The following is a 22190-nucleotide window of genomic DNA, read 5'->3' as shown; positions in this document are numbered from 1 at the left end:
ATTTCTGCTCTAATCTTGGTCAACTCCTTCCTTGTCAGTGGGTTAGGCCTGTCCCTCTGTTGCTGTTCCAGTTTCTTGAGGTGAGAATATAGAAACTGCATTTTAGATTTTTCTATTCTTTTGAGTGAGGCTTGGATGGCTATGTATTTCCCCCTTAGGACTGCCTTTGCAGTATCCCATAGGTTTTGGACCGTTGTGTATTCATTCTCGTTGGTCTCCATAAATTGTTTAATTTGTTTTTTGATTTCCTGGTTTATCGAGTCATTCTTGAGCAGGATGGTTCTTAGCCTCCAAGTGTTTGAGTTTCTTCCAGGTTTTTCCTTGTGGTTGAGTTCCAATTTCAGAGCGTTGTGGTCTGAGAATATGCAGGGGATAATTTCAATCTTTTGGTATTGGCTGAGACCTGTTTTGTGTCCCAGAGCATGATCTATTCTTGAGAATGTTCCATGGGCATTTGAATAGAATGAGTATTCTTTGGTTCTGGGGTGTAGTGTTCTATATATATCTATGAGGTCCAACTCGTCGAGTATGGCATTCAAAGCCTTTGATTCTTTGCTTAGTTTTTGCCAGGGTGTTCTGTCTATTTCTGATAGTGGGGTGTTGAGGTCCCCTACTATTACTGTGTTCTTATCTATATGTCTCTTTATTTTGGTTAAGAGTTGGCTTGTGTATCTTGCTGCTCCCCTGTTGGGGGCATATATATTAATAATTGTCATATCCACTTGTTGAATACTTCCTTTAAGAATAATATAGTGCCCTTCTGTATCTCTCTCTATGGCCTCTAGTTTAAAATCCAGTCTATCTGATATGAGAATTGCTACTCCAGCTTTCTTTTGAGGTCCATTTGCGTGGAAGATGGTACTCCATCCCCTTACTCTAAGTCTGAATGCATCTTTGGGTTCAAAATGAGTCTCTTGTAGACAGCAAATGGATGGGTCATGTCTTTTTATCCAATCTGCAACCCTGTGGCGTTTTATGGGAGAGTTTAAGCCATTTAGATTGATAGAGATTATTGACAGATATGATTTTAATGATGCCATTTCTCTTTAAAGTCTTTGTATCGGTTGTGACTTGCTGCTCTGTATCACTCTTGGGGCCTTTTTACCTTTATAGAGCCCCCCTTAATATCTCCTGTAGGGCTGGTTTCGTGGTTACGAAATTGGTTAATGATTGGCGATTTTGGAACGTCTTTATTTCTCCATCAATTCTGAATGACAGCTTTGCTGGATAAAGGATCCTTGGCTGCATGTTTTTCTCTGAAAGAGCTTTAAAAATGCCCCCCCAAGCCTTTCTCTCATTCCAGGTCTCTGTAGACAGGTCTGACGTAATCCTGATATTTGCCTTGGTACGTGAGAAATTTCTTTGCCCTGGCCGCTTTCAATACTGTATCCTTGGATCTAATATTTGCGAATATTAGATCATCTGGCATTTTTAAATGATTCCACAGTGTTGGGCATTTCATTACACATTGAACTGTGTTGTTCTCCAATTGGTTCTTTGTGTCCTTAAGGGCAGCCTTGTCACTTGTCCTTCTGATAACTTTACCCATATCTAGTTCAGTGTTGGGTCCATTGTAAATATTCTTAATATTTAAGTAGTGTCATTCCTATAAACACACAAGATGGCTATATACTGGAAAGAGCAGGAGATTTGGAAACAAATTTTGGAGTCATATCCTGACTATACCACTTTTGAGTGGTGTGACCTTGGACAAGTCACGTTTCCCCGTGATCTTCAATTTCCTCATCTGTACAACAGGGATTTAAAAAAAATCTATCTTATATGGTTATTGGAAGGAATGAATTAGGTGAAATAACTTCTGCCAAGCCCAAACATAGATCCTGGCACGTAGAAGCATTTGACAAGTTCAATAGTCATAAGATGATGCCAGACAGTTCTAAGAAACTTACTCTAGCTTTTCCACTTTACAGTTGGAATGTCTGAGACCTTCACAAAGATACTTCACCCCTGTGTCCCCCAGGGGATTTTCACTCAGGTCCAGCTCAGTGAGGTTTGGATTGCAAATGAGAACAGCGGCAAGATACTTACAAACAACCTCTGGGCTTTCAGGGAGAAGGCTAGCACACAACCTGTAGAGAAAGAAAGATGAACAGAGACATAATTGGCTGCTTTATTATCCTACTCACTCCCTACCCACAGTACCTCATGAGCAGAGAAAATAAAGGCCCACCCATACAAGACTGCCAACCTTGACAATGTCACAGCCTCCAGGGGAGACAATCATACTTTGCTCCCACAACACTGTGTCCCCCAGTAGGAACTCAGTAAGTGTTGACTGTCCCTCCAAAAAAAGTGTTGGGAGGAATTACCAAGATGACCTAATCTCATTTTAACTCCCTGCTGAATTTAGAATTCTATCTCATAACTTCTTTCAAAACCCATGGGGGAAATGGTATACTTTATAGTCAAAAGATCTAAAATTCCATTATTTATTAATTTTCCATCCTTAGAGACCCAGCCTACCATCATCATCCATGTAATATTACTTCCTTGGGACGGGAGAGTGGTTTTTACCAACCTTCCTGTCTTCTCAATCTTTGTTTCTCCATATTAAGTAGTCCAATTTCTTGAATCCCATCAACTTTTTCTTCTATCACTTTCAAGAATTTCTATGATAGATACTACAATCTTTGAGTCCTCAATTTTCTCTTGAGTTACCAGGCTCCAACCTTAGCCTTGAAGAGGGCTCATAAGTACACATGTCTATATCTCCCCAATTCAGAAATTTTAAAAAAGAGACATTTTGGGGGGGGAAGGGTATCAAAGTGGATTTTAAAAAGCTTTAATGTTAAAGAGCTTTTGCTTTAAAAAAAAAAAAAAAGACCCACATATAGGTGTGCCTGGGTGGCTCTGTCAGTTAAGTGTCCAACTCTTGATCTCAGTTCAGGTCTTGATCTCAGAGTCATGAGTTCAAGCCTGGCATTGGGCTCCACACTGGACGTGAAGTCTACTTTATTTTTTTTAAAGATTTTATTTATTTATTTGACAGAGAGAGACAGCCAGCGAGAGAGGGAACACGAGCAGGAGGAGTGGGAGAGGAAGAAGCAGGCTCATAGTGGAGGAGCCCGATGTGGGGCTCAATCCCAGAACACAGGGATCACGCCCTGAGCTGAAGGCAGGCGCTCAACGACTGAGCCACCCAGGCGCCCCTGAAGCCTACTTAAAAAAAAATAAATAAACCCACATATATATTGTGTTGGTTAATTGTGTCACATTGGCTAGGTCATATAGCCCGATATTTGGTCAAAAATTATTCTAGATGTATCTGGGAAGGTACTTTTTAGATGAGATTAACATTTAAATCAGTAGACTTTGAGTAAAGTAATTTACCCTCCATAATTTGGGTGGGCCTCACCTAATCAGTTGAAAAGTTTTATAGAAATAAACTGACCTCCCAGGGAAGAAGAGAGAATTCTCCCAGCAGGATGCCTTTGGACTTGAACTGCAACATGAGCTTTTCCCTGCATCTCCAGCCTGTTGGCCTACCTTTCAAATATTGAACTTGACCGCCACCAAAATCCACATGAGCCAATTCCTTAAAATAAATCTTTATATAGTTGACCCCTGAACAACACAGGTTTGAACTTCATGGGTTCACTTAAACACGAATATTTTTATAAATACAGTACAGTACTGTAAATGTATTTTCTCTTCCTTATGATTTTCTTAACATTTTATTTTCTCCAGTTTACTTTCTTGTAAGAATACGGTATATAATACATATCACATACAGAATATTTGTCAGTCAATATCAGTAAGGCTTCCAGTCAACAGCAGGCTATTAGTAGTTAAGCTTTTGGAGGGTCATATTTATACATGGATTTCTGACTGTGGGGGGTGGGGTTGGCGCCCCAACTCCTGTGAGGTTCAAGGGTCAACTGTATACTTATGTATATCTTATTTGTTCTGTTTCTCTGGAGAACCCTAATACATATATGATAAACTTTTTTATTAAAATCATTGCCATGGACTTTGAAGTCAGATGCATGTGCGTTCTGAATTGTGCCTTTGCCATGTTACTTGGTCTTATGACCTTGGGTCCCTATTTCCTTATCTGCTAAAATGGAGTTAATAATCTGAAACCTCTCAGAACCGTTGTACAATTAAAGGAAATCATGGATACAAAACAGTCAGCACAATGCTTAGCACAAAGTGATTGTTCAATAAGTGTGGGCTATTACTATAGTCATCGATGTTATTATCACTTACAATGAAAATTCTTTTCCTAAACTTGTTGCATAGGAACAATTTTAGGGACTGTCCCTTTTATTCTTCCTCTCCATGATTCTTTGAAATGTGTTTTGGTCATACAACATCCATCCTGAGTTGCATATTTAAATTTTTTTCTTGCAGCAAGGAAACTAATAGTTACAACTTACTTGAGCTTCTGTAATTTGCAATTTGGATCTTTTAAGTCTTCACAAAGCAATTTCAAAGCTGAAGCTTCCAATTTTGTTTCACTAAATTCCAGATCAGTGAGCCACTGACTGGTACTGAGAACAGCTGCCAGTGCCCCACAAGGAGCAGGAGAGAGAAGGCATCGGTACAACCTTCAGAGAAGAAAAGAATGACCTCATTATCTTGTTCATGCTCTACCCTCATGCAAACAGAAATTGACCAAAAATGATATGAACACGGACAACCAATTCTCCTGCTATCAGTTACCTCAATGTCTGTAAGATACAGTTTGGCTGTTTTAATCCTTCGCACAGAAGCTTCATTCCTGAATCTTCCAGGGTATTTTTTACAAACTCCAAATCTGTCAAATACTGGTTAGTTTCAAATACTAAAGAGAGGTCCCTACCACAAGAAGCTGTGAGATGACAGAAAATCAGTCTGTGTGGAGAAAAAGACATTTTAGAGAAGAAAGAAAACAGGACTCTCTTTAAAGGTATCTGTTTGTACCTTACTGATGTAATGAATTCTTTCAATCCACACAACAATTTATTTATTGGGTGCTTACCACTGTGCCGGATGCTGAAAACACAAAAGTAATTAAGACCCAGACCTGGCCTTGAAAAGTACGGCAAGTGATATGCACAAGGTATCATGGAGACACAGAAAGATGGCACAATTCAGCCTATCTTGGGGTGGGAGTTGGAGGATCAAGAAACACTTACAAGAGAGACATACTTGAGTGATGTTGTGAAAGGGGAATAGAAATTGAACAGGAGGATGAAGAGAATGGGAGCAGGGAGAACAGGAGGAGCCCAGGGACAGTCCACTCATGGAGCAGCTTGGGAAAAGGCCTGAAGACAAGTGAGAAGATGCTTTGTTTGAGAAACTGCCAATTACAGCTGACCCTTGAACAACTCAGGTGTTAGGGGCTACGACCTCCACACAGTTGAAAATCCGCCTATAACTTTTGACTTCCCCAAAACATAACTACTAATAGCCTGTTGACCAGAAGACTTCACAATAAAATAGTCAACTAACACATGTTATATGTATTATATACTGTATTCTTACAATAAAATAAGCTAGAGAAAAGAAAATGTTTTTTTTAATTAAGAAAAGTATAAGGAAAAGAAAATACATTTATAGTACTGTACTGAATTTATTTTAAAAATCCACATATAAGTGGACCTCCACAGCTCAAATCCTGTGTTGTTCAAGGGTCACCTATATTTGCTATGGCCTATATTAAAAGACTAGAAGGACATATATATATATATATCAAACTATTAATAGTAGTTACCTTCTAGGCTGGGGAACGGTGAGATTATAGGGATACAGTCACATTATAGATATTTAAAAATTATTTACAATGATCACAAGTTATCAAAAAATAGGTTAAAAACTTTTTTAAAACACATGATTATTATAAATAATTTCTACAACAGAGAAAAACATAAAGGTTTTTTTTTTAAGTACTATATTCCTACCACCCCAAAATAACCACTGTTAACATTTTGGTACATGACTTTCCAGATTTTTAATGCATGCATACATATAGAAATGTATGTTATTTGTAATAAATGAAATCATAGAAAGATGTATTTTAAAAAGATAAAAACTTTTTCCAAACCTCCTCTCCAATTCCACCTCCCAGAGATAACCAATATTAAGAGTTTAGTGTATACCCTCTCACTCTTTTCTTCAATATCATAGAAACATACACAAACACACACACACACAGAATTTGTATATTTTACAAAAATGTGATCATAGAAAACATTACATCAACTTTATATGCACTTTGTCATTCAGTCTTCACGGTAGACTCATAGGTAGAAACTACCATTCAATTATAGCAGAAAGTCCCTAAGTCTGTCTGGTTTTTCCAGTAGGCTCCAGAAAGCCATTGGAGTTTTAAACTGACAGGCTCAGATCCCTCTGATGTCAGGGTAGGCAGGATACAGACCAGATATCAGAGGGCTGCAACGGTCCAGAGAAGAAATACAGGTAGGGGGAGCTGGACTAAGTTGGCGGAGGTGTGCAGGCGGACAGATTTGAGACATGGTTTCCGGGTGAAATGGCCAGAATTTAAGACTGTTTGGCGTGACTATAATGTTCAGCGTTGAGCCAATGGGCGACGAAGTTGTTCCCAGGCTCCACCCTCTTCCACCGCCTGATACGGAAAGCCAATGAGGGACTGAGGCTGTTTAGCATTCTAGAACATTCCATCTCTAGGAGGCCCTTGCCTGGCGTGGGACAAACCATTATGGGGGGGCGGGACTTCCTGTACTTGATTACAAGTACTTCACGTTCTTGATTTTAAGTCTTTTCTAACCACTCCTGTTGTTTCCCGCCTTCAACGACTTTCAGAAATGTAGCGGTTCTCCTATGTCCTGGAGTTTGGGAGGAACCTTCCTCACAAATTCCCTCCCACCCCCACTGTCTCTGGAAGTTGGTACAGTCCTAGAGTAAAAACCTCGAGGGTTGGCCCCCAGACTTCCTTTATCCCCCGGAGTCCTTGGAGGGAAAGTTGCGCTTTCTCTTTGGGCTTAGTCGGTAGGCGCGGTTAGCCGGCACCCTATCTGGCCGTAGCTTTAGAGGTGAGGTTTGGTGGGAGATGTACTAAGGTAGGGCAGGCCAGTCAGGGGGTCTTTAAGAGGGTCTGAGGGGTGAGGGAGCAGGGCAAGCAGATGGGAGGAGACTAGGGTTGGCGTGTTTCGGCTGGGGTGGGGGGCCGGGAGGTAAGCGGGGGGGCAGAGGGAAGGGGGGCGGGGGGCCCCCCGGGAGATGGGGGAAGGGTGGCGTGGGGGCCCCCCGGGAGATGGGGGAAGGGGGCGGAGGGGCCCCCGCAGAGTGAACAACTGGTTGATTCACCCCACAGGGACAACCAAACCCCTAAGGTGCTCAGTCGTCATGTCCTTGAAACCTGACGACCCCAGTGGTGGGTTCCAGCACAGCAATGTGGTAGCCTTTATCAATGAGAAGATGGCTGGACATATGAAAGGGCCTGAGTTCTACCTCGAGAATATATCCCTGTCCTGGGAGGAGGTAGAGAGCAAACTCAGGGCCATCCTGGAAGACAGCACAGTGCCCAGCGAGGCCAAAGATGCCTGTGCCTGGAGCAGCCTGGCCCTGGGCGTGCGTTTCGCCCGCAGGCAGAGCCAGTTACACGGGCACAGGGTACAGTGGCTGCAGGACTTCGCCAAACTGCATAAGTCCGCTGCACAGTCCTTGGCCTTAGACCTAAAGAAGCTCACAGCGCACCAGGAGGCGGAGCGCAAGGAGGCAGCCTTCCGGCTGCGGCAGACGCAAGCAAACCTGGCAGAGATGCAGAAGGAACGGGACTTCCTGAAATGGAAGCTCTTCCAGGTTGTAAGATTATCTCTACTTGATCCCCACCCCGTCTCCCTGCCCTGTCCCCAGAATGGGTTTCAACCCTGCCCTCTTCTTTCCAACAGCTGGAGTCTACTGGGGAGCAGGGCCAGGTCTCAGAGGAGCCAGGCCTGGCCACTGCCAGTGGGGTTGGGACAGAAGGAGCACACGAGAAGGTAGAGGAGTCCCAAGCTGCTGCTACTTCTACTACTGCTGCTGGTGCCACAGGAAGCAGAAGAAGACAGAAGGATGTGCTGGGTGCAGAAGCCACAAAGGAGCTGGGCAGAGGCCTTGTGCACCTGGTCGGAGCTGTGGAGCAGAAAAATTACGCCATTGGTGGGCAGAGGGAGGGAGATCTCAGGTCAGTGGAAACAGCCATGTTTTATTTCTCTGGGACCCTCCAGCCTGGGTCCAGAATCGCACCATCACCACTTCCTGTCCAGCTCCCTGCCTCATTCACATACTCCTACTTATGCCCCTCATCCCCCTTCCCACCTGCACCCACACCATCCCCACCAGCAGCAACATTCATAGCAGAAGCTCCATCTCAGCCATCTCCCGACAGGAGGCCCTCTGATATTAGCTCACGGTCAGATGTGGGGTCCCAGGGAACAGACCCTCAAGAATCCCAAAGAGACAGAAGAGACTCTGAACCCCATCAGCAGAGAAGACCTCCTATATTTCGCAGGCCTGGGGATTGGGATTGCCCCTGGTGTAGAGCTGTGAATTTTTCACGGAGGGAAATTTGCTTCCGCTGTGGGAGGGGAATCTGGCTGCAAAGCCCTCAGTAAATTTAGAAATGTGAAATAGAACAAAAACATACACCAATGGGAAATCAATTTTCAAGGTGGGGGGGAGGTGAGGGAGGGAACTGGGTGGAGTGGGGGGAGGGGATGAGTGGGAGAATGGGGCTAAGGGAGTGGGAGGGAGGTGGGGTAGGAAGTAGAGAGGGTATAGATTGACAGGGAGAGACATGTTTTGATTGACCCCCTTTGTGTTCCAGAGCATTAGCATTCCACACCCCAGAAGCACTATAGCTTCTGTTTGTATGTGTTTTCCTCCCCAACCCTAGTATCTGGTGGACCTGAGCAGCCACGTATATGACAACCCACCCCTCTCCCCACCTAGGCTGTATATGATTGGAGCAGGAGTGGTCACCTGACCCATCCTGAGCCAAACAGGTCTCACACTAGAGAATCTGAACAGAGAGGCAGTTTCCATAGTCGGGGTGGTGTTGGGTAAGGAAACAGTGGGTCATTTGGAGTTGGGCCATGGTCAGAGTCATGAAAGCTGAGGCCACAGCCAAAGCCTGGTCCTGGCTGTCAGGGAGCAGAACTCTGTGCTTTAGAGAAGCCAAATGTCTTTTAGAGGATGCCAGAATGAGGTCCCAGGGAGCAGATAAGGCACAGAGAAGCAGCACAGGAGTTGATCCTGCAACTCCAGAGATGGAGATAGTGGTGACATGACCACTTTTACACTCTCTGCAATTGCGCAATTGTGAAAACCCAATTTGCATAGATCCCCATTTCTTTAAGCTAACTTGAGTGTGTTCCTGTTCTGGGCAACCAGGTTATTTCCAAGTCAGAAATTGGCACCAGAAATGCAGTTACAACCCATATATTGTCAAAGAAAACATCAGAACTTGGCTGGGGAGGAGTATCAGAGAGTTATGGGTATAGTGAGGACTCCTGCATCCCAATAGTCCCCAGGAATGAACAGACAGGAAACTTGTTCGTGTTCTGATCAAGTTATATCGTGAGAAACGATCAAAACAGGCCTGGGGTTAAAACCGCTGGGCTTACAACACAGCAGAGATTTGCCACCCCTAAGAAAATCCTTTAGGTTTGCAAACGGGACAGCAGCACCAGTTGCAGACAAGGACTGCTATGGCTGTCTAGCTCCACAACAGGAGAACCCTCCCCAATCCCAGTGGCAGAACTGGAAACTCCTGCCACTGCCAAAGGGGTGAGTCAGTAACTGATAGTGCCACAGACCAAAGTGTGGTGCCATCCTGAGGGATTCTCTCTCCCAACCCACCACCAGAATAATAGTGGGAGGGGGAATCTGGCTACAGAGCCCTCAGTGAATTCATGAATGTGAAATAAAACCTATCCCAAAGGGAAATCAATTTCCAGAGGGAGGGGGTAAACTGGGAAAAGGGGAGGGGAGAGGATGGTCTGTGTCTCCTTTCTCATGACTGTGAGTGGTATTGAGGGAAGCTAAATGTATGGTTTAGCTCACAGGTGGAAGGATGGTGAGGTGTCACACCTGGACCATAGTAAGGCAATTAGAGGAGCCCTGGATATTACCCAGGGACTCTACTGACCTAGAGCCTGAAGGTGTCATGGCCCTGGGACATTTCTACATCAGATGGCTGTGACTCTGGGCTGTCTCCTATTGGGACAGGTGTGGACAACCATCAGGGTTGGAGGCCAGATCCCTCACCTGCATTTTCAGAAATATCTCTGGGCTCGTTTATATCTTTCTAAGGCACTCTTGACACTTGAGAGTGAATAATTCTTTGTGGTGCGGCGCTGTCCAGTACACCGTAGGATGTTTAGCCGAATCCTTGGCCCCTACCCCTTAGGTACCTCACTCTACCCCCTAGCTGTGACAACCAAAAATGTCTCCAGACATTGCCACACATCCACTGGAGAGCAAAACTGCCACTGTTTGGGAACCATGGAGGCAAGGAGGTCTTTAGGAGTAGTTAGAACAGGGACAAGAGAGTTGCAAGGAGAGCATTCTCTGCAGTGCTTGGGGCTGCAGGGGAGGCCCTAAGATAGGAGGTGAAAAGTGTTCATTGGGTCTGGTATCCACTTTTGATCTTTGAGCAGATCTGGGCTGGGGAAGGGCAGAAGCCAAACCACAAGGACTGGGGAGTAAATAGGAAGCCAGGAAGTACAGTCAGGGGGAGTTCTTCAAGCACTTCTGGCTGTGAAGGGAAGAAGTGCGGTAGGATACAGGGCAGAGAGTGTTCTTTGGAATATGGAAGAAACTTAAACCATGGGGAAGGAGACAGCTGGAGAAAGCCTAAACGCACACAATGTGTAAAAGAAGGAGATAGACCCTACGTACTGAGGCATGTCCACTGTACTATTATTCAAAGGAAAAAAATGACAGCCGGTGGTGTGTGTGTGAAACAAAACCCCCCAAAGTTCTGTAACTCTGCATGTGTATGATATGTATATTATAGATTTATGTGTGCCTTATGTTATAGTTTGGTGTTTGAAAAAGCATAGAAAACTTTACATCGGAATCCGGGGATGTACTGTATGGTGACTAACATAATATAATAAAAAATCATTAAAAAAAGAAAGAAAGAAAAAGGTCTAGAATGACATTTAGCAAACAAGGTATTACCTAGGGGAGGGTAAGATCAGGGTCAGGGGCTGGTAAGCAGGTGTTGGGGCTATAAAGTGGGGTGGGGTCTGGGACAGTAGGGTGGAAGGCTTTTAGATCGTTATGTATTTCTGTGTTGTGTAAAGTGAAATAATTAAATGTTTACAAAAAGAAAAAAAAGGAGTGAATTTACTGGCTTGGGTAGGATTGGAAAGGCCGCCTTTTCCTCTGGGACAGGAGGGAAGGAGAACAGACACTGATCTGTGCAGTGAAGAGCTTGGAAACAAGGGGGCTTGTGCCTGTGTACTCCTGATGTGGACTGACAAGCTGACAAGACACCTGAGAGTGAGCAAGAAATGAAGGTTAGGGCAGGGGTGGGAAGCTTCTAAGCAGTGGTACTTTGGGAAATAACTACGGGGGATGGAGGGTGAGACATGGAAGGAGAGAAAAGGATCATTGAGCTGCACGGAGTGGGATAGGACCCAACAAAGAAAACCAAGGAGGACGACAGTGGGAATCTGGAAGGAGAAAGGGGTAGGTCCAGGAGGGGTACCAGACACAAATCTCTTAGATGTTTTAATCTGCCACCTACTCCTGCAGCAAAAATAGCACATACAAAAGGAGAAATAGCTGGAGGGGCTGGCAGGGATCTGTGCCTGACTCTACCCCTTCCAGGTTCATAGAATATCTTATCATTTGCTGTTCTGCTATGGAGAAGCTGAGCACTAGTTATATTTTGTGTTCAGCTCTGATCAGTGCAATTTCTAGCAACCCCGTCTTTACAAATACTTAAGTGTTTAAAGCAAAGTTCAACTTACTTCAGGTCTTTGATTTTACAGTATGGATTACGCAGTGCTTGGCAGAGCAAGTGTAGCTGAGACACTGGCAAATTGCACAGCTGGAAGGACCTAAAAGAGATGAAAAAGCAAAAATAATTTAAAACAAAATTTTAAGTTAAACGGCTGATTTTGGCTTCTGTCACCATACTAGTATTCATTTACCTCTTCCAAAATCCTTAAGAGGTATTACTCCATTTTGCAGATAAGGAAATTAAGGCACAAAAAAAGTTAAGATATTTGCCTAAGGTCACATAGGCAAGAACAGAACAGAGGTCAGCACTCAGGTCTGACTTCAAAGCCCAACCCATGTTACTGTGTGCCAGGCACAAAGGTAAGCCCTTTACATATAAAAATCATCTTATCTGGTGCTCAACATGATGGATATTTTAATCACCATTTTGCAGATGCTCAGAGAAGCCAAGTGACTTTCCAAGCTATCTTTATAATGTAACTATTTCTCGGCTGTCAGTACTAATAGAAGAATTGACAATAATTGAAAAGTAGAAAAGTTCATATGGTACTTTTATTTTTAATTATTTTTAATAAATTTTTAAAGGTTTATTTATTTGACAGAGAGATAGTAAGCATAAGTAGGGGGAGCAGCAGGCAGGGGGAGAGTGAGAAGCAGGCTTCCCGCTCAGATGTGGGGTTCCATCCCAGGACCCTGGGATCATGATCTGAGCTGAAGGCAGACGCTTAATAACCGAGCCACCCAGTTTTTGAGGAACACCCAAAGAAAACAAAAACACTAATTCAAAAATATATATGCACCTGTATATTTACAGCAGTATTATTTACAACAGCCACATTATGGAAGCAACCCAAGTGTCCATTGATGGATAAAGAAAATGTGGCAAATATATATAATGGAATATTACTCAGCCATGAAAAAGAATGAAATCTTGCCATTTTGCAACAAGATGGATGGGCCTAGAGAGTATTATGCTAAGTTAAAGCAATAAGAGAAGGACAAATAACCACACAATTTCACTCATATGTGGAATTTAAGAAATAAAACAGAAGAACAAATAAAAGACAAAAACAGATTCTTAAATATAAATTGGTGGTTGTCAGAGGGGAGGTGGGTGGAGGATGGGTGAAATAGATAAAAGGGATTAAGAGTACACTTAACAAGCACTGAGAAATATATACAATTATTGAATCACTGTACAGTAGTACACCTGAAACTCACATAACACTGTATGTTGTTTATACAACAAAAAAACAACTAGAAAAGTTCAATAATAAAGTCTCAGTCGATATGCTTATGAAAGGAATATTTTACGTTAAATTTTGAAGAAACTTTAAGCCCTCTGATAAAGGCAATAGTAAGGTTAAGACAGGGACTCTGTTTAAGGCTGATTTTCTGGAAATCTAGAATGAACCAGAAGCCCTTTTTTGTTTCCAACAGTGTTTAAAAATTCTCAGTGTATTTGTCTGTTATTTTACTTTATAATATACATCTGGATTGAAACTGTCATGAATTTGTCAAGAGACTAGCCAAGGCCCTTGGTAATTCTAAATCCATGTAACTTCTCCTACCCCTTCCACTCTAATCCCAAACACAACTCTTGCTGCACTTCCCTTCCCCCTCCCGCTTCCCTCAAACATACATACCCCATGCTCATTTCGATCTCTATGCTACTGCCCAATGAGGAAATACAACTATCAGAGAAAAGACTTGGGTTAACTCACTCCCCAAATAGAGATTTCTGCCCACTCTCTTCTCAAGGTCCCCTACCCGTCAGCTGGTCCCGCAACTAAATAATTGCAATGTCCTTTTTTTCCGAAAGAGAGAGAGAGCTCACAAGTGGGGGGGCAGAGGGAAAGAAAGAGAATCTTAAGCAGTCTCCACACTCAGCACAGAGCCCAACGTGGGGCTTGATCTCACAACCCTGAGATCATGACCTAAGCGGAAATCAAGAGTCAGACACTTAACCAACTGAGTCACCCAGGCACCCCAGCAATGTCCATCGTAACCCAAATATTGAGAACAGACTTATGACCAGTGGCGTTTTGTAGATAACACAGGTATAAATCTTCTTGGCTGCTTTAGTCAATAAGTCATTAAACTCTGTTTTTAGTATACAGAATCTGTATTATTTAAGTGGTTTACCTAAGCCTCTCTGAACCCTTTGTAAAGGTGCAAGCTCTGGACCCTTTGTGAAGGAGCAAGCCTGATAGAAAAAGCCTAGGCTTTACGGCAATATACAGAGGAGCGCAGTTCTGACCCTTACCAACCTGGAGCTCTCAATGATGAAGTATATGTAGAGGGGAGTGATAACCAATTCAATGTTAAGTTTACCACCTTTTCTAGAATAGTCATCAGTACCAAAATAGCAGAGTCCTCCATGATAATCTTGATGACTTACATGCTCCTAACACTTTATGAGTATAGAACACATTCACAGAGTGACAGTGAAGACTAATAGACACACACACTTCTAGTGGCTAGCACAGTGCCTGGCACATAGTAAGTGCTCAGAAATGTTTACTTTCCCTCATTGTCTACCTAGGCTAGCGTTCAGTATGTGACAGATATTCAGTAAATCCTTATTGGGTTCATGGACATAAAATACGGAAAGTGGAGAGGATTCATTTTATTTATCAACAATGCTAAAAATGGTCATGTGCCTGAATACTTGAAATAAACAAGAATGCCCATTGTTTCTGAAGGCCAAAACATTGGAGAAAAGACATTAATATATTCACTGATTAAGTGTCAAGGCTGGTGGCATGAATGTGGAGGCTTGCTCTTCCTCCTCAAATCCAAGTAGGTGCTGATACTTCAGAGACACTGACAGGTGACTGTGACTGCTTTTTATACAGAATGACATAGCCAGAATGTCCATTTTTGTACAGGTAGGTTGAAGCAATATAATTGACTGTAAATCATCAATTATCCTTTTTGCATATTTTCTTCCTGAATCTCATACAAACAGTGAAACAAGTCCGTTGGCTCAATCTGTAACCTAGAAGATTTATCCTTTATTTCTTTCTCCGTCCACTTCAATAACTCCTCTCAAAGTCCTGGAGAGACTCTTCTTCCAAAAGTAGTTTCCACAGCCTTTCCCTTTCCTTTATGTAAGAGGCCAAATAAGAACTGAATTGTTAGTGATGAAAACCCTTTCCCATATTGTTGGAATATTTCTTGCCACGTTTTCCCCACTTGATCAAAAAACATCCAGCTGCTGTCATTCTTCAGGGTATAGAACACAGCAGTCAAGAACTCTTGGAAACTGAAGTGAAGGAAAGTGTAGACATTGACACTTTTTTCAGTTTTTTTCAAAAAGTGATTTAGGAAAGTGCAATTGATATCATATACTCCTATCCCATGTCTCCTGAGGTCACTGACTTCAAACAGGACCTGGTGGTTCCGCAGTCCCTCTGCAGCCAAAGAGCAAAGGCCCCACAGGCAACTTTGTCCCTTCCACACCGAGATGCCTGTAAGGGTTTTGAGGCACTCGGAAAAGTAGAACAGATACACATCAGTCATGGTCTGAAGTGACCTCATAAGAGTCCTGTCACCATCTCCCTGTGGCTACAGGACACTGCAGATCATCCAGGAGATGATGGGAAGAAAGGACATAATGTCAAGGCTTTCATTTTGTCGCAGCTCATAAAAGACCCCCATTGCTGCATCAGCACCTGAAAACTGACTCAAGAAATATGCTCTCTTTTCAGCCTCTGTAAACCATACAATCTCTGCCTGGATAGGTTGTTTTAACAGAGAGTGGAGCTGCTTCATGGTGGTAGGCCGGGCAGTTATCAGCAGGGAAGATTCGGGGAACAGTTTTTTCCTCACAAAACTACATAAGAGGGTCTCTACTGGCTTCTTCTCCTGGGGATTAGCACTAAGATCCTCTTCCTGGTTACCTACAAGATACTGAAGCTCAGGAAATCCATCAAGAATGAACAGAAGCTTCTCTGGATATACAAGAATAATGTCCAGGATTGGTCCATCTATATCTTGAAAAGTGTTAATGATCAGGTCGGCAGCACTAAGGTTAGCAATATGGCTTCTTTCTCTGCAGGTTACATAGATGAGATAGTCAAACCTGCCTCGACTGACCATTGCTGCTGCCCAGTCAAACATGAACTTGTGCACTACAGCGGTTTTCCCAATCCCCGCACATCCCTGAAGCACCACAGTTTAGGAGGAGCTGCAGCCCTCTTCATTGGGATCAAATACATGTTCCATATCAATAAAACGATCTTGTTGAGGAATCCCGCACGGTGTCTTTTCAGATATACCATGTTCTTTTACAACAAGCAGTCGTGACTCTATATGTTTGCCACGGTGATAACATTTATGGACTCCTATGTTTAGGTATTTTTCTTTTAGATGTTTTCTAAATATTTCCCGGTAATCTAATGAGGTGACACCAAGAGTTAGTAATCGCAGAATCCTAGACAACAATACAAACAACTATAACTCATACACCCTCTCCACTCAGACGTATTAAAGTGTCCTCCAATTTTACATGTCTAAACCTGAGCTCTTGATTTCTACATGGCTGCCCCCCCCCAAAAAAAAACCCTCCCCAGGCATCTCTTCTCAGTTCAATGGTGCCACCAAGTTGCTCAGAAAAATGTTAGGAGTCATTCTTTATTTTTCTCCTCTTGAATCCTCCACATCCAATCAATTAGCAGGGCCTATTATTTATAACTCCAAAATAAGCCTCCAATTCATTTATCACTACATCCTCAAATACCACCCAAGTACAAGGTACTAGCAACTCCTTCCTGGACTGCTGAAAGAGCCTCCTACCCGTTTGCCCTAGCTTGTCTACGGCTCCCCTCCACACAGCAGCCAACATGATCTGCTAAAAATACCAATTACATCATGTGACTGCCGTGCCGCAAACCTTTCAAGAGCTTTTCATTGCACTTCATATAAAATCTAAAACTCTTACCTTATCTTACAAGGTGTACTGTGAATCACTCTCCTTCTCAGACCCTACACTCAAGCCACATTAGCCTGCTTTCAGTTTCTCACAAATGCCATGTTCTTTCCCACTTCAGGGCCTTTCTACTAGCTATTCTCTCTGCCTGGAACACTCTTCCTGCTCTTCTCATGGAGAGCTTTTTTTCATCCTTCAGATCTCAACTTCAACATTACTTCCTTAGAGAGTACTTGCCTGACCACTCAATTTAAAGCAGATCCTCTCTTATTCCCTTTCCCAGCACCCTGTTTTCTCTTTATAGCTCTTATCACAATTCATAGTTGTCTTGTTTATTTTTTCACTATCTGTCTTTCCCACTCAATAATCTACATGAAGACAGGGACCTTATTTTTATTCTTCGCCATAATACCTTAAGTACCTAGCATGGTGCCTGGCACTTAGACACTCAATAAGTAATTATTGAATATGGCTATAAATGCTTTTGAATTAAAAGCAAGTCACTTATTACTGCCTATTCTATGCTAGAGAGTTTACTAGGCTCCTTATATACATTTCTGATTTAATTCTTACCCTAATCCCATGAAGTAGGTATTATCCACATTTTATAGTTGAGGACATTGAAATTTATAACCAGGATTATGAGTTCATGGGTGTACAATCTGTGCATGGGTCTCATGCTCAGAAGGATCCATTAGTGTAATGCTCTGCTGTTGCTATCCTGAAATTCTGAATACTTTTGAATAAGGGGTCCTGCCTTTTCATTTTGCACCACAGCCCACCAATTATGTAGCCAGTCCTGCTTATTGCATTAGATAACTTGTCCAAGGTTCAACAGCTAGTAAGTGGAAGAGAATTAAGATTAAGGTTTGTCTAAAGCCATGGTCTATATGCTTAAATACCATACTACATAGCTTTTCACTTTCTGCAACTAGAAAAAAATAATCCAAGGAGTCAGTTATCAAGTTCAAACTTCTGTTAAGTGAATGTCTAGGCTAGCATTTCCCAAATAAGTGTTCCTTGGAACTCTATTTTGCAAGATATTAATAAGAGAGCTGTGGAAAAGATGTCCAGTGGTCAAATAAGTTAAGGGGAATGCACCCTTTGTCTCCTTGTAGAGTTTCTCAATGCATGTTAGCATGTGAAAGGATCCGAAATGGCCTACAGTAAAAAAGAAAAAAAAAAGGCTGTTTAACTTGGTTTAATCCAGCATTTTCTGGTCTTAAATGCCTATAGAACCCTTTCCTAAGAGCAAGTTATTACCTCCTGGACAACAGTGCTCTGTAGAACTGCTCGGGGAATGCTGATCTAGGTAAGTGTGGGCAAACTTACTCTGTAAAATTCTGTAAAGAGTTTAGGCTTTTGGGTCTCTGTTGCAGTTATTCAATTCTGCCATCTTAGCTTGAAGATAGCCATAGACAATATGTAAATGAGTGGGCATGGCTGGTTCAAGTAAAACTTTATTTACAAAAACAGGCCCCTGGCTTGATTTGGCCCACCAGCTGTAACTTGTTGGCCTCAGTTTACATCACTCTAGAAGCAGACAGGTCTGTTCTAGTCATAAAGTTCTGTACCACCAGCAGTGGTCCTGCTAGTATTCAAATACCTACTCTATATGATATAAAAGTCCTATTTGTTATGACAGCTTGGAGTTTCATAGATATTACCAAAAAAGAAATCAATGATTGCTGTCCAATGAATATGGGGGAAGAGGTGGGAATGGAATGCATGCAGATGAGAAGCCAGGTTTATAGGAGGCACTATTCACAAAACTAAAGGAGAGTAAAAGAGAGAAAACATCTACCTGTGAGCTCCTTCCATGAATATGGAGCCTGAGAATTTGAAGCAGCTGTGGGAGAAAAGAGTTGGGATTCAGAGTAACACAAATACCTTCATATCAAAACACAAAATATACAGAAATTTAGCCACACTGTTACAGACATTCATGCTGTTCCCCAGACAGAAATACAAGGAAGAAAGTCACCTCACATCTATTCCAACTCACCCACAAAATTATTCTATAACTAATGTGTGAGATTTAGGGTATAAACATTTGCATTTTATGCTCTGTAAGGAAAACTTTAGGCATTAACGTGAAGGAGCATACACGATTTGAAGTGACTGTTGCTGGTATTTTGCTTTCCACTGAGCATTAGCCTATTGCTTCTGTTGGAGCTTCTGTTGAGCTTAACTTGTTAATGAGAAATAAGGCATTGCTGATGTTAGTGTGACAGATATATACTATGACCTACAATTTGAATACATATACACTTACACTCAACCCAAACAGTTACATATATAGGTATATAGATAGAAATACACAAATGCGGGGCGCCTGGGTGGCGCAGTGGTTGGGCGTCTGCTTTCGGCTCAGGGCGTGATCCCTGCGTTCCAGGATCGAGTCCCACATCGGGCTCCTCCGCTGGGGGCCTGCTTCTTCCTCTCCCACTCCCCTGCTGTGTTCCCTCTCTCGCTGGCTGTCTCTCTGTCACATAAATAAATAAAATCTTAAAAAAAAAGAAATACACAAATGCAGGCACACGTGCATGCATACACACGCGCGCATGCACACACACACGCAGCCTCCATATTTCTATAGGTTTTTAGTACTTGCACACCTTTAAAAGCAAGAGTGAGACTTATACTTGGGAGAAGGTGTGACTAGGTGGGTAGGAGGAAGCAGAGTCTGGAGAGGCAGATATTAGAATGTCACAGAAATGGGCCGGCAAGTGAGTAGTCTGTTGAAGATAACCGGTTTCTATTCCCCATAACTAAATATTCCTTGGAGCTCAGGAATCAGCCACAAGGGAAAGGACTCCAGCAATCTTCACTCTTTGCTCTTTTGTGCTGTCTCCTGTGAAAATCTGTGGTTACAGTAGAGGGAGAGACTTGAGAGTCTTTTAGGATTAGAAATGCTTTGGGGATCATGAAAAACAGTAGAAACCACAGTTGCTTCTTCCCTTTTCTTTTTCCTCACTTCGGAAAACACAAAAATTGTGGAGACATTTTCAAGAGATTATTAATGGGTAAATACTGTATCCATGTAATATCTCAATATATACACACCTATACACATGCAATACCATGTTAAAGATTCAAAAAAAATTCCCAAAGTCCATGAGGAGAAGTAGGAGAAAAAGAATGCACAGGATTATCTAGATTATGCCCTCTCTTACCTCATTCAGTTACTTACCTTTCGGTTCAGACAATAAACTCCAAGTACAAGCAGGTTCCATATCTTTTCTTTTCTTTTGACTGTTCATCCTGGCAAATCAAGAAGACTGTAATCCAAAACAGAAATGATGACTAAAAGGCCTAGTGGAAGCTCAAAGTAAAAAGGAACTCAAGAAAGACTACTCAAGGCATTACAGAGATGGGGAAGAAAGAAGGCCCAATAATCAAGTAGATTGCTAGGGTGAGACTATGGGATCACATGAAGATAGATCAAAACCAACAGTCTTTAACTTAAAGAGAAAAACCAAAAGAGGGTAGAATGTCTGTAAACTTTTGAACGGTACAAATATGGGAAATGTGAAATTGGGCTCTGAATTGGGTTACTAAAGGAAGCACAGGATTTAGACAGTACACCTCTAATGTCTAGGGTCAAGATAAAAAAGAATGACTATGTCTTTCCACAACATATTTTCAGTGCCATTAATAAAGAATTCTAAGACCATAGATTAGAATACTGTGGTATAAGAGAAACAGTCTACAGTGTTAGGAGACATAGGCCCTATTTCCATTTCTATAGCTATGGACCTATGGACCTTGAGTAAGATTCTTCTACTTTCTGGGTTTGTTTTATTATTTTTATAATGACTGAGGGGATGTTAGCCCAGGTTTCTTTCCAGGTTGAACACTGTAAGATCAGTGGTTCTCAGTCTCAACTGCACATTAAAATCACCTTCATACCACCCTCCAGAATTTTTTTTGCACTATTACTTATCACTTTCTAACACACTTGGTAATTTTCTTATCTATAAACGCATATTGTTCATTTTTATTCTTTCCCACCTAAATTGAATTATTGGCCCCAATTCTCAGCCTTTGCCATGAACTTTGCAAGTCCACACAACAGAAGTGAGGCTTTTTTTCCCCCCACCTCTTGTCCTTGAGCTCAGCCTTGAGACTTGCTTTGGCTAATGAAATATACACAGACGTGACCCAAGCAGGGGCTTGAAATACGCTTGCACAGTTGGACATGTTCCCTCTTGTGATTCTACCACTGGCATGAGATGAGCCATGAAAGACACAAGTGCCAGCTAGTCCAGTGGTCTGAGGAGAAATGCATGAAGCAGGCCACACCAGTATACTCACTGTCCTGAAGCAATTAAAGTAGTCACTCCAACCTAAATTGGTTGCTCGACAAAGTCCTGCTTAATCAGCTGAATCCTGGCTGGGCTCCAGAAATGTGAGAATAAGTGCTTAATAAATTCTTAGTTTTTCATGCCACTAAGATTTTATAATTGTTGCTACATATCATTGTGACAATAGCTAACTGATAGATCTTGCTAGAAAGTAAATGCCTAGAAAGTGTATGGTATACAGAAGACATTAAATGTTTACTGTTTAACCTGGATGAATGAATAAAAGCTTTTTTAAAAAAAATCCAAGGCCTAGTCTGCATTCCTGATAAATTAAATCAGAATCTTTGATGATGAAGTTTGCCATCAATTTTTTTAAGCTCCCCAAGTGATTCTAATACTCAGCCAGGGAAGAGAGCTACTGTTCTAAGATTCAGTTATTTTTGATAGAGGAGAGTGTATTGGTGAGGCACACTGGCTTTGGAATCAAACAGAAGTGTTCAAGCCCTGACTATACCACTTACTATGAGAAAACCATTAAATTAACCTCTCTAAATCTCAGACTCCTCAACTGTTAAATAGGAGTAACAACAGTACTTTCCTTATGAGGTTATTATGAACATTAAATGAGATAATGCATATAAAGTCTTCAATACACTATGTGGTACAGAGCAGAGGTTCAAATGATCCTAAACCATAGCTAATATTGGCATTGCTATACCATTGATATGGAGTAGGAATGTCTTTGAACTCGCGTAGACCTTACTTAAATTCCATTTCCACTGCTTTCTAGCAATATGTTGAGTAAATTGCTTAAACTCTGAGACTACAGTAGCCCATCTGTAAAATATGGTGATAATAACAACTTCATTAATGTGTTGTGAGGATTAAATAAGACGACATACATAAAACATTTAGCACAGGACCAAATGCAATATAAATAAATATGAGAGGGAAAATAAGCTGACATTTATTATAACTGACAGAAAGAAGTTACATTCCATTAAAAT

At 42.0% G+C, this 22190-nt stretch overlaps 2 protein-coding genes across 6 annotated transcripts in view; one reads left to right on the top strand and one right to left on the bottom strand.

Moving 5' to 3' along the window:
- LOC100484782 (ribonuclease inhibitor) overlaps nt 1-22190 on the bottom strand; it is a 44125-nt gene that overhangs the window by 8775 nt on the left and 13160 nt on the right. For 2 of the 5 annotated variants that reach the window (XM_034649847.1, XM_034649848.1), the window contains exons 1-3: nt 4687-5509; nt 4401-4571; nt 1911-2090 (exon numbers count right to left, since the gene is read on the bottom strand). In XM_034649847.1, coding sequence (XP_034505738.1) covers nt 1911-2090; nt 4401-4571; nt 4687-5072 — 737 coding nt within the window. In that variant the 5' untranslated portion in view covers nt 5073-5509. Of the gene's footprint in view, nt 1-1910; nt 2091-4400; nt 4572-4686; nt 5510-11951; nt 12042-18680; nt 18726-19494; nt 19741-20069; nt 20141-22190 lie in introns of those variants that run through there. The other 3 variants (XM_034649849.1, XM_019803121.2, XM_034649851.1) reach the window with 3 other exon arrangements.
- Nucleotides 6680-8617, top strand: TEX13B (testis expressed 13B). The gene is made up of 3 exons (XM_019803124.2): nt 6680-7019; nt 7301-7788; nt 7878-8617. Exons 2-3 carry the CDS (start codon nt 7333-7335, stop codon nt 8580-8582), a joined length of 1161 nt encoding a protein of 386 aa, XP_019658683.2. The 5' UTR covers nt 6680-7019; nt 7301-7332; the 3' UTR covers nt 8583-8617.

Source organism: Ailuropoda melanoleuca, chromosome X (genome assembly GCF_002007445.2).
Source record: "Ailuropoda melanoleuca isolate Jingjing chromosome X, ASM200744v2, whole genome shotgun sequence".
In the NCBI taxonomy this organism is placed as follows: domain Eukaryota; kingdom Metazoa; phylum Chordata; class Mammalia; order Carnivora; family Ursidae; genus Ailuropoda; species Ailuropoda melanoleuca.
This window is presented reverse-complemented; position numbering and strand designations above follow the sequence as displayed.